The 10,025-nt window shown below is 42.6% G+C and overlaps 1 protein-coding gene and 1 long non-coding RNA gene across 3 annotated transcripts in view; both read right to left on the bottom strand.

Annotated features, from left to right (window-relative positions):
- The window catches only part of JMY (junction mediating and regulatory protein, p53 cofactor), a 60,214-nt gene that overhangs the window by 6,524 nt on the left and 43,665 nt on the right, over nt 1-10,025 (bottom strand). The window contains exons 5-10 of one of the 2 annotated variants that reach the window (XM_084800658.1): nt 9,571-9,736; nt 9,008-9,195; nt 8,436-8,522; nt 5,122-5,217; nt 3,186-3,792; nt 1,059-1,369 (exon numbers count right to left, since the gene is read on the bottom strand). In XM_084800658.1, the coding sequence (XP_084656784.1) occupies nt 1,062-1,369; nt 3,186-3,792; nt 5,122-5,217; nt 8,436-8,522; nt 9,008-9,195; nt 9,571-9,736 (1,452 nt within the window). In that variant the 3' untranslated portion in view covers nt 1,059-1,061. The remainder of the gene's footprint in view (nt 1-1,058; nt 1,370-3,185; nt 3,793-5,121; nt 5,218-8,435; nt 8,523-9,007; nt 9,196-9,570; nt 9,737-10,025) is intronic. The other variant, XM_084800659.1, reaches the window with a different exon arrangement.
- Nucleotides 1,389-3,173, bottom strand: LOC311608284. Its single transcript, XR_014782889.1, has 3 exons — nt 2,400-3,173; nt 2,109-2,352; nt 1,389-2,058 (listed from the first exon to the last, which is right to left on the bottom strand). It is a non-coding gene; the product is annotated as an uncharacterized lncRNA (long non-coding RNA).

The following is a 10,025-nucleotide window of genomic DNA, read 5'->3' as shown; positions in this document are numbered from 1 at the left end:
TAAACAAATTATTTCACAGCTTTATGTTAACTGCATACTGAAAGGTACTGTTTTGGCCCTGTATCATATAAAATTAACATAAATGTTACACCTTCCCTTACATCTTTGTAATAGGATGACCAGCGGTTTCCTTACAAAGACATTTGTGCTTCCTTTCATTCCCTTCCCATTGTTTGAGAAACATTCTACAAGAAACAAGTCTATAATTCTCCTTCATGTGTAGAGAGCTACCTGTGGACATGTTATCCATGCCTGTCTCTGGGAAGCCTCAAAGTAGGATGAAGAGCATACGTTGATCTTTTAAAAGCAATTCTGAAGGTGTGTAGATCTGCTGAAAAGAAAGACCAGGCCCTCAGACTCCCTCACAAAGTGCTCTGACGCTCAGCACCCAGACATGTAAATCACCTCATCTGAGCCACACAAAATGCTGCGGCCTTGTCTTTCATGTCAGGCAAGACCTGGTGAGAAATGTTGACCTGCAGCAAAAGAACTAAGTGTGCAAGGGCCAGTGGCACGTTAACACTGTGCCTCAGCAGTGATGGGGGATATACAGGTGAAAAGAGCAAGAAAAGCCACAGGCAGGAGACACAGGACTGTAAATGTCTGATAGTGTACTGTGGAAAAGATCCTTGGAAGACAACTAGAATCTCTGAGTATCAGCACATTAGTTAAAAATACTGATATATATATGTTTCTTGGTTGGTTTGTTAAGTTTTTTGTTTTTGTTGTTGTTGTTGTTTTTGAGACAGGGCTTCTCTATGTAGTCTTGACTGTCCTAGACTACACAAACCAACCAATATAGACTGTGCCCCTAAAAACGTATCCAACTGTTAAGTCACATGAGGGACTGTTGTATAAAAAGACAGTCATTTTAAAAATAGGCACTGAGCAAATCAAGTATCCAGGTGGAAATAAGATGTTTTTCAGTTGAAACCTGGAATTAACATATTATCCATGCTATAACTGCGCCATATAATGAACAGGCCACAGTCTCAATCAATAAGAGACCCTGGAGCTGTGTAGCCAGCTCATGATCCTAAATACCCCGGGCCCGTTACCTGCTAGGTCTCCCAGTCTGTGCAAGGTAAAGCCTCCTCCTCATCCTCTGACTCTGGGGATGCTTCTTTTATTCTTCTCAGAGCTTCATGGATGCTCCGTGTCAAAGGGTCTGTATCAGGCAGGAGTGTGAAGGATTCTCTCAAAACTTCCTTCTGAACCTTCTTCAATTTTACCCCTTTCCTTATCTGCGCCAAGATATTATTACTGTCATCTTCATCAGGAAAAGGAGGCAGAGTCCGCTGTTCAACCTTTCTCAGATGAAAACTACCACGCTTCAAGGATGCTAACACCTCATCCATGGGTGAACTCACTTTGGAAAGAAATTTAAACAATCAGTTAGAATTATTGCACTTAAAATCAATCTCTGTGACCTCCAATGCAACCTGGGAGACAGTTTTGATGACTGGTAAGACTGCCAGAGGACCCCATACCATACCCACCGCCAATCCAAAGGAAGACAGTGGCTAGCTACATACTTCTTTGTCTTATTAATATTGGAGCTGGAAGATGGGCAAAGTCCTTGCTGTTCTCAAAATGAGGAAGTAAGTTCAGATCCCTATAAATCCCCACACTGGGAGGAGCTTGATGGGGCTGGGGTGGACTCACTGGCTAGTTAGTCAAGCTGCAATGGTAAGCTACAGGTTCAGTGAGAGACTGCCTCAAAATGTAAGGCAGAGAGCAACTAAGTGTATATGCAACATATAGATACACACATATATACGCCCATATACCACACAGACACACAATTTCATGTCAGTTCATTGTCACTGTGGTCTAAGAGCCTATTTCAGATTGTGGTATGAAAGATTTTACAGAGTAGTCTCAGATTAAAATGTAATATGTAAGTTGCTCTGTACTTTTTGCCCCCATGCACATATATTGTCTTTTTATATGAAGAACACTCGGGGCTTCAATATTAAGCTGATCTTGCCAATAGCTTCACAGCCTTTCTTATATATGTCACAGGCATCATTGTCATTGTCATCACCATCAATAGCACTGGAGCTCTACCATCCATTGTCATTGTCATCATCACCACCATCAATAGCCCTGGAGCTCTACCATCCATTGTCATCGTCATCATCACCACCATCATTAGCACTGGAGCTCTACCATCCATTGTCATTGTCATCACCACCATCAATAGCACTGGAGCTCTACCATCCATTGTCATTGTCATCACCACCATCAATAGCACTGGAGCTCTACCATCCATTGTCATTGTCATCACCACCATCAATAGCACTGGAGCTCTACCATCCATTGTCATTGTCATCACCACCATCAATAGCACTGGAGCTCTACCATCCATTGTCATTGTCATCACCACCATCAATAGCCCTGGAGCTCTACCATCCATTGTCATCATCATCACCACCACCATCAATAGCCCTGGAGCTCTACCATCCATTGTCATCATCATCACCCCCATCAATAGCACTGGAGCTCTACCATCCATTGTCATTGTCATCACCACCATCATTAGCACTGGAGCTCTACCATCCATTGTCATCATCATCACCCCCATCAATAGCACCTGGAGCTCTACCATCCATTGTCATCGTCATCATCACCACCATCAATAGCACCTGGAGCTCTACCATCCATTGTCATTGTCATCATCACCACCATCAATAGCACTGGAGCTCTACCATCCATTGTCATCATCATCACCATCAATAGCACTGGAGCTCTACCATCCACTGTCATCGTCATCATCACCACCATCAATAGCACCTGGAGCTCTACCATCCATTGTCATTGTCATCATCACCATCAATAGCACTGGAGCTCTACCATCCATTGTCATCATCATCACCACCATCAATAGCATTCGACTCTACCACTAAACCAGACTCTCTTTAGTCAGGAAAGTTTACCATTCAGGTTAGATATCATATTTCTTTTCCTAACATGTAAGTGCTACCCAACAAAAATGGTCAAATGTCACTTCAGAGGATATTTTAAAGATGTGCCTCACAGCTCTAGAAGTCACATTTGTAAACACTTGCGCTCCCCTGTGACCTTGAATGCCTGTTGCTTTCGTATGTCCAACACAGAACTCAATGCGAAGCTCCTTCCCTGTGCTTCACTTTACCCACAGTCCGACGGCCCTACTCACTCACCTCTCCGCCTCTGCAAACCGTCAGCAGTCTTTCTGAGCTTCTTTCGGGCGCTGACTAGCTGGCTGCTGTCAAAGAGGTGTGCTGATGGGGCACTGGCTGACTTTGGGATCCTCTTCTCATTGCCCTCCTTTCTAAGCAGATCTTTCTCCAGTGTCTCTGCAGTGCTGGTGGCATCGGTGTCCTTTGCAACAGGCAGAGGTGGGGGCGGAGGTGGGGGTGGAGGAGGAGGAGGAGGAGGTGTAGGAGGAAGAGGGGGTGGGAGAGGATCCATGGTAGCAGAACATGGTTTGAGGTCATTACTGGTCAAAAGTGGAAGTGACGCGGGTGGAGGAGGCAGTTCAGAGGTAACAGCACTGGGAGGTAATGAAGTGGCTTCAAGTTGTACTGAAGAAGTGTCTTCAAGCTGAACAAGGCTCCGGGGTTCTGCTGTCTGTGAAGATCCCAGCTGGTGCCTTCCTTCTCCCGCCTCTGATGTCTCCTCCCCCTGCAGCACGGCTGGGAGAGAGCCACACTGCTCCTCACAGGACACAGGACTTGCTGTGCTTTTTCTTCTCGCGTGAGCCACTCGTAATCTGGTTGATTTAAGGATGACTTGCCCCGGGTACCTCTAAAATATCAATGTTATTGAGTGAGCATATTATAATAAACTAATTTGCGAACAAAAATTATTATTTTGGGTATTTTCTGATTTTCCCAAGGGACAGGGGAAAAAAATTCAACAAACAACCAGGGAAACTAAAATACCCATGCCTAAACTTTCAATAACTTTTAAATAATTATCACCAATTCCCCTATTATCTACTTATGGAAAATGCTAAGTCTTGTTCTGTCTTTACCTAATTAAGCAAAAATGCTTAAAGACACCATGTGCAGGTGTTGTGGTCCACTAGTGTTCAATCCTAGCATTCAAGAGACAGAGAGGTAGGTGGATGGCTGAGTTTGAGGCCATCCTGCTCTAGATACATTCTTATCTAGCCAAGACTGTATAGCAAGACCACATCTCGTAAGAAAACTAGCCATGTGACTTCAAGTCTTCAAAGGTGTGGGAACCAGGCCCGACTGGGCTGCCTGCCTGTCTTGCTGTTGCACGTCCTGTTTTTAGCAGGTCTGTGCTTATGATGGTTAGCTAGTCATGGATACCGCTGTGAGAACGCACCCCTCCCTTCCTTGGGACTTTCCCTCGTGTGCGCAATCACCTCTTGAGGGATTTCACCTGCGAGTGGCAGTCCTGCTTTGCTGCCTATAAAAAGGCTATTTGGGCGCTGAATAGAGGCCGCCTCGATCTTAGCACGAAGGACCGCTGTTTTATTGTGTGTTAAATCTGCAGTCCCTCCACCTTGACTCGGGACCACGGTGGTGCAGGCGCCACACAAAGGAAGAAACATTAAAAAAAAAATCAAGACAAACAGTATCAAATACATACATTACTTAGCCATACATTCTTAGCAGAAAGGTAAGAAACTACTGCTGTTTATTTTCAAATGTTTATCCTTTTTTTTTTTTTTTTTTTGAAAAGGCCTGATAAAAATTTTATGGCAAGGGAGGGGTGAAATGAGGTGTTTAGTAGTACTGATTTTTTTTTTTAATTGAAAGAACCTAGGCTTTCTTGACATTCTATTCTTTACATTCCTGAGGCTGTGCATGAGGGGTTGTATTGTTGTTTTTAGTTTTTCCAGACAGGGTTGTTTTCTCTGTGTTATCTTGGCTCTCCTGTATTCACTTTGTAGACCAGGCTGGCCACACAGACCAGGGTGAACTCACAATGATCCGCCTGCCACTGCCTCCCAGACGTGCGCCACAATGTCAAAAGACTATTAATGTCCAACTTGGCCACAGGAAAGAGCCAATCAAACTGCTGTGTTTGAGAATATGTTCTAAACAGAAACGTTAACGAGCAATGGGGAAAAAATTAATCAAGAGACTACATTTCTATTACCTGCTTAAATGTTCGAAGTCTATCCAGTGTCCTCTGTCTCTCTTGGCTAACCCAGGCACTTTTTCTTTCCTCTTCATCATGTAATTTTTCTCTCTTCTGGTAAAAAGAAAGAGAAGATTTTCCCCAATATGTCAAACAAATGAGTCAAAAAAATGACTCATTCAGTTGGGCATGGTGGTGCACAGCTTTAATTCCAGCACTAGGCGAGGCAGAAGCAGGCAGAAAAACAAACAAAAAACCAAAAGTTTTTGCCAGGCATAGTAGTAGTGCCTACTTTTTAATCCCAGCACTTGGAAGGTAGAAGCAGGCAGATCTCTTTAAGTTCGAGGCCAGCCTCGTCTACAAACCCAAGAGAATGACTCATTGGACACTTATATTGCCTATAAGTTCACATTGGTCCGATAAAGTAAGATGACATTTCTCGGCGGGCATGGTGGCGCACGCCTTTAATCCCAGCACTCGGGACGCAGAGGCAGGCGGGTCGCTGTGAGTTTGAAGCCAGCCTGGTCCAGTACAGCCAGGGCTACACAGAGAAACCCTGTCTCGCAAAACAAAACAAAACAAAAGATCAATTCGTCTAGGGCTGGGGAGATGGCTCAGAGGTTAAGAGCACTGACTGCTGTTCCAAAAGGTCCTGCGTTCAATTCCCAGCAACCATGTGGTGGCTCACAACCATCTATAATGAGATCTGGTGCCCTCTTCTGGCATGTGGGTGTATGTGCAGGCAGAACATTGTATACATAATAAATGAATAAATCTTTAAAAAAAAAAAAAGATGACATTTCTCTAAGCTAAACACTACTTTGTCTCAGGGATTTGGGCTGAAACAAACTTAGAAATACTTTTCTGGCTTTCACATTCAGCTAACTCAACTCAGCAACCACATCAATAATTTTTTGGTTGTGTTTTCGTGCGCGCACAGCTAAGGCCTGGTAATGCACATTTGTAATGATAAGACTCAAGAAGCCTGGATGGGACCGTTATGAACTCTAGTCTACCTTTAAAAAAAAATAAAATATAAAATGTGAGGTGGGTTGATCACTATGAGTTCGAAGGTCAGCCTGGTCTACACAATGAATCCAGGACAGCCAAGCTATACAAAGAAACCTTGTCTCGGAAAACAAAACAAACGAAAAATAAAAAGATGATGGTAGGATATTTGGATAATATAATTTCATACTGATATTTATTTACATCTATTGATTCAAAAACATTTCAGGGAGAACCTAAAATAGCCTGTACCCAGAGTGACAGGCACAAAACAAACAGAAAGCCATTATTAGAAAAACTAGACAATAGCAGGCTCATTTTCAAGGTCATTTGGTCACTGTATAGTGTGGAAGACAACCTAACTAGTGTGTCCCCTCATCCAGCCTTTCTTATATCATAATAGAAGCCCTGGTTAATGCAATAAGACAAGAAAAAGAAACAAAAGTATGCACATTGGCAAGAAGTAAAGCCATGTAGAAAGAAAGAAAAATCAACATAAAAATAACAGTGGCATACGCCATTATAGCACAGATGCTATACATAAACAATCTAGTGTACCTACTAGAATTTGAAATTAAATATGAATGCAGGCGTGGTGGTGCTTGTGATCTCAGCATTCGGGGAGGCAGAGGCAGGTGGATCTCTGTGGGTTCAAAGCCAGCCTGGTCTACAAAGTGAGTTTAGGAGCCAAGACTGTTACACAGAGCAACCCTGTCTTAAAAAGCAAAACAAAAAGAAAAACCAAAACACCAACAAAAAAAAAATTAAGTACAAAATACTACTAACCCCCACAAAAATCTGACTACATTATATGATTTAAATGAAGAAAACTATAAGTATCTGATAATATAGACCTTGTTTGTATACAGTAAAAATAGATTACTTCTTCTCAATTTTATCTAGAGGTTCAATACAGTCCCAATCTAAATTTGCAAATTATCTTGCTGTATTCTAAAGTTTAGACATATTGCAAGGAAGAGACCTGAGCTAATAAAACAGTCTCCAAAGAGACCCAGAGAGACAAAATTCCCTGACCTTTGACTAAAGGGCAAAACCAATACAGTGGAACACAAGCAGTTTGTTAAACAAATGGTGCTAAGCAAGTGGACATGAGCATGCCAAAACTGGAATGTACACACTGACCTGAGTCTTGCCAAAAATGTAAAATGTAAACCCCTACAGTGTTTAAATTCAGAGATACACCATGGTATGAAAGCAACAACTAAGAGACTGGATTTTGCTCAGAGTAAAATCCCTGCCAAGGACACTGTTTAGAGAAAGAGAGGATAGCCCATAAGCTGTAGAAGTATTTGCAAAATACGTCTGCTAAATAAAGGACTCTTTTTAGGGAGAGTGGTTGCACATGCCTGTAACCAGAGGTGGAGGCAGGAGGCTCAGCTACACAGCAACTTTAAGGTCATGTTCTAGATGAAATCCTGTCATAAGAAAACCACCCAAGGGCTGGAGAGGTGGCTCAGCAGTTAAGAGCACTGGCTGTTCCTGCAGAGGACCTAGGTTCAATTCCCAGCACCCACATGGCAGCTCACAACAACTGTTTGTAACTCCTGTTCCAGGGGATTGGACACCCTCAAACACACATACATGCAGGCAAAACACCAATATACATAAAACGCAAATAAATTTTTAAAAAACACCCCAAATAGATAAACAAACAAAAACCTAAGTAAGGAATCTGAAAAAGCACTTTGCTAGTAAAGAATATACCAAAACTAAAAGAGACTACTGCACCTATTAGAATAGCTATTACCCGGCAACAGCAAAAGGCTAGAGGGGATGTGACAATAAACAGCTCTCACTATTGCTGGGATAAGTGCACACTTACTTTGAAGAACAGTTTGGCAGTTTCTTAAAACAATATAATCTTATCCTACTGTCCAACAATCAAAACCTTAAATCTGCATTATTAAGTGAAATAAGTCAACCTGAATACACTACACATGTCTATTCCAAACCTACATAGAGCAGCGAAACTAATCTGATTCTACAGTCGCAGATTCCTGTCGTTCTACATCTGACCTCCCCACACCAGGAGAGAGCGTCAACGTCAACAACAGACTTTGGACAGCTAAGGTGCCAACACTCAACTGCTGCTCACTGTAACATATGTAGACCCTTGTGGTAAAAGTGGCACACAAGAACTCTCATTCGTCATCATTTCTGCCTAAATTGACTTCTCAGTCATCCACTCAATCATAAATATTCACAGCCGACAACATCTAGTGACACAAACTTCATGCTCAGATATTTACCCCTTGTCAGACACAGTAAGATTTTGTTGCAAGTCTCCAAGAGTCCCAACTTACTAGTTGTACTGCATGATGGCTTCTATATTCATCTTCACTCTGAAAGCGCTGTTGGAACTTCTCATTGTGTTTTGCAATACAAATTTCCTAGAAAATATAAAAACTATGTTTTAATTAAGGTTTAGAAAGCACAGCAGAGTTGATCTAACTCATTCCATGAGAAGACCAAGAGCTAATGAGGACTAGCTCCTCTCTCCTTCACCACAGACCACTAAAACCTACTCTTTCTACATCTCTGGAGGGTCAGAACTGCCACTTAAGATCTGCCTAACACCGAGCAGCTGGGCCTCACTTCACTCTCTTAGTAGCCCAGCCTCACTACGGGATACTCAGAACCTCTCCTTTCAGTGCACTGCAGAGGATCCTGTAGCCGTGCCCTTTAGCAACTCACCCTCAGAACACGTGGAGTGCAGCCATTCCAAGGCGTGTAAGCTAAGTGGTTAATGTAACGAGCTGAGAATAGGCAATGGCTATTACTTTTAATAGAAGTGAGAATGACAAATCACTATTACAATTGGAATTATTAGACATGGTAAAGGATGAAGTAATGATTGAAAACAAGATTTTGATACCTTTTTATTTCTGAGGTAGGCTTTCTTGGCTGAGACACGCCCCCTTCTTGCTTCCAGCTGGCGTGCCTTCTGCTGCAGTTTCTGTAGCTCCTCCCTCTGTGCGTGCACAGAGGCCGCCATCTCTTCCTTCTCCAGCATGGCCTCCATGCTTTCATAAGTATCATAGTAGACCACTTCGTCTCTCTTTTCTGTCACAGAAATTGTGGTTAAGAATGAGCTTCTTTACTAAGCAGTGATTAAAAGGTGAGGAAATAAATTATGTGACATGGTACACAGTAAGTGTTCAATAAATACAGACTTCACGCTCCCACATTCCACCCATGCAAAACGGCAGAAATTCTGATTCTAGATAAAACATCCTTTAGCAAAGTAGGTACACTACAAAAATATTAAAAACCAACATGCAGCCATAATTGCTGAGTTTACAAAACCATGAGTTCAAGAACTCCTTCAAAACATTAATATCTAGACTTTTTTTTTTGTTTTAGGAGACACAGTTGGGGTCCGTGTGCACTTCTCCACATCCTGTCTTCTTAGGCTTCTGTGGTTAATGCACACCATACCTGATATAAGTCTTTTGATGCTCTCCAGCTGTGCAGTCAACAGTAACTCTTCACACTTCAAGATTTCAAACTGTACTTCATACAGCTGAAGTTGCAGATCATAGTAATCAGATTCTAGCTGGTCCAGCTGAGCAATGGCTTCTGTACCACCCTGTAAACTTTGCATCTGTGGTGAAAACAACAATACTATTAACGGGTGGAGACAAAGTACGTCCCAAAAGCAACTGCTTTAGGAAGGAGAGAGCTGGGCAGTGGTGGTGCACACCTTTGACCCCAGCCCTGGGGAGGCAGAAGGAGATGGGTCTCTGAGTTCAGGCCCAGCCTGGTCTGCAGAATGAATTTCAGGACAGCCAGGACCACAGAGAAACCCTGTCTCAAAACACAAAACAAAACAAGAGTGAAAATGAAAATCAGATTTCTGAGCTGGGCGTGGCACTGAGAATACAGAAGACCAC

This window comes from Acomys minous (assembly GCF_964271855.1).
Source record: "Acomys minous genome assembly, chromosome: 11".
In the NCBI taxonomy this organism is placed as follows: Eukaryota; Metazoa; Chordata; class Mammalia; order Rodentia; family Muridae; genus Acomys; species Acomys minous.
Note: the sequence above shows the minus strand (reverse complement) of the source record. Positions and strands in the feature narration are given on the sequence as shown.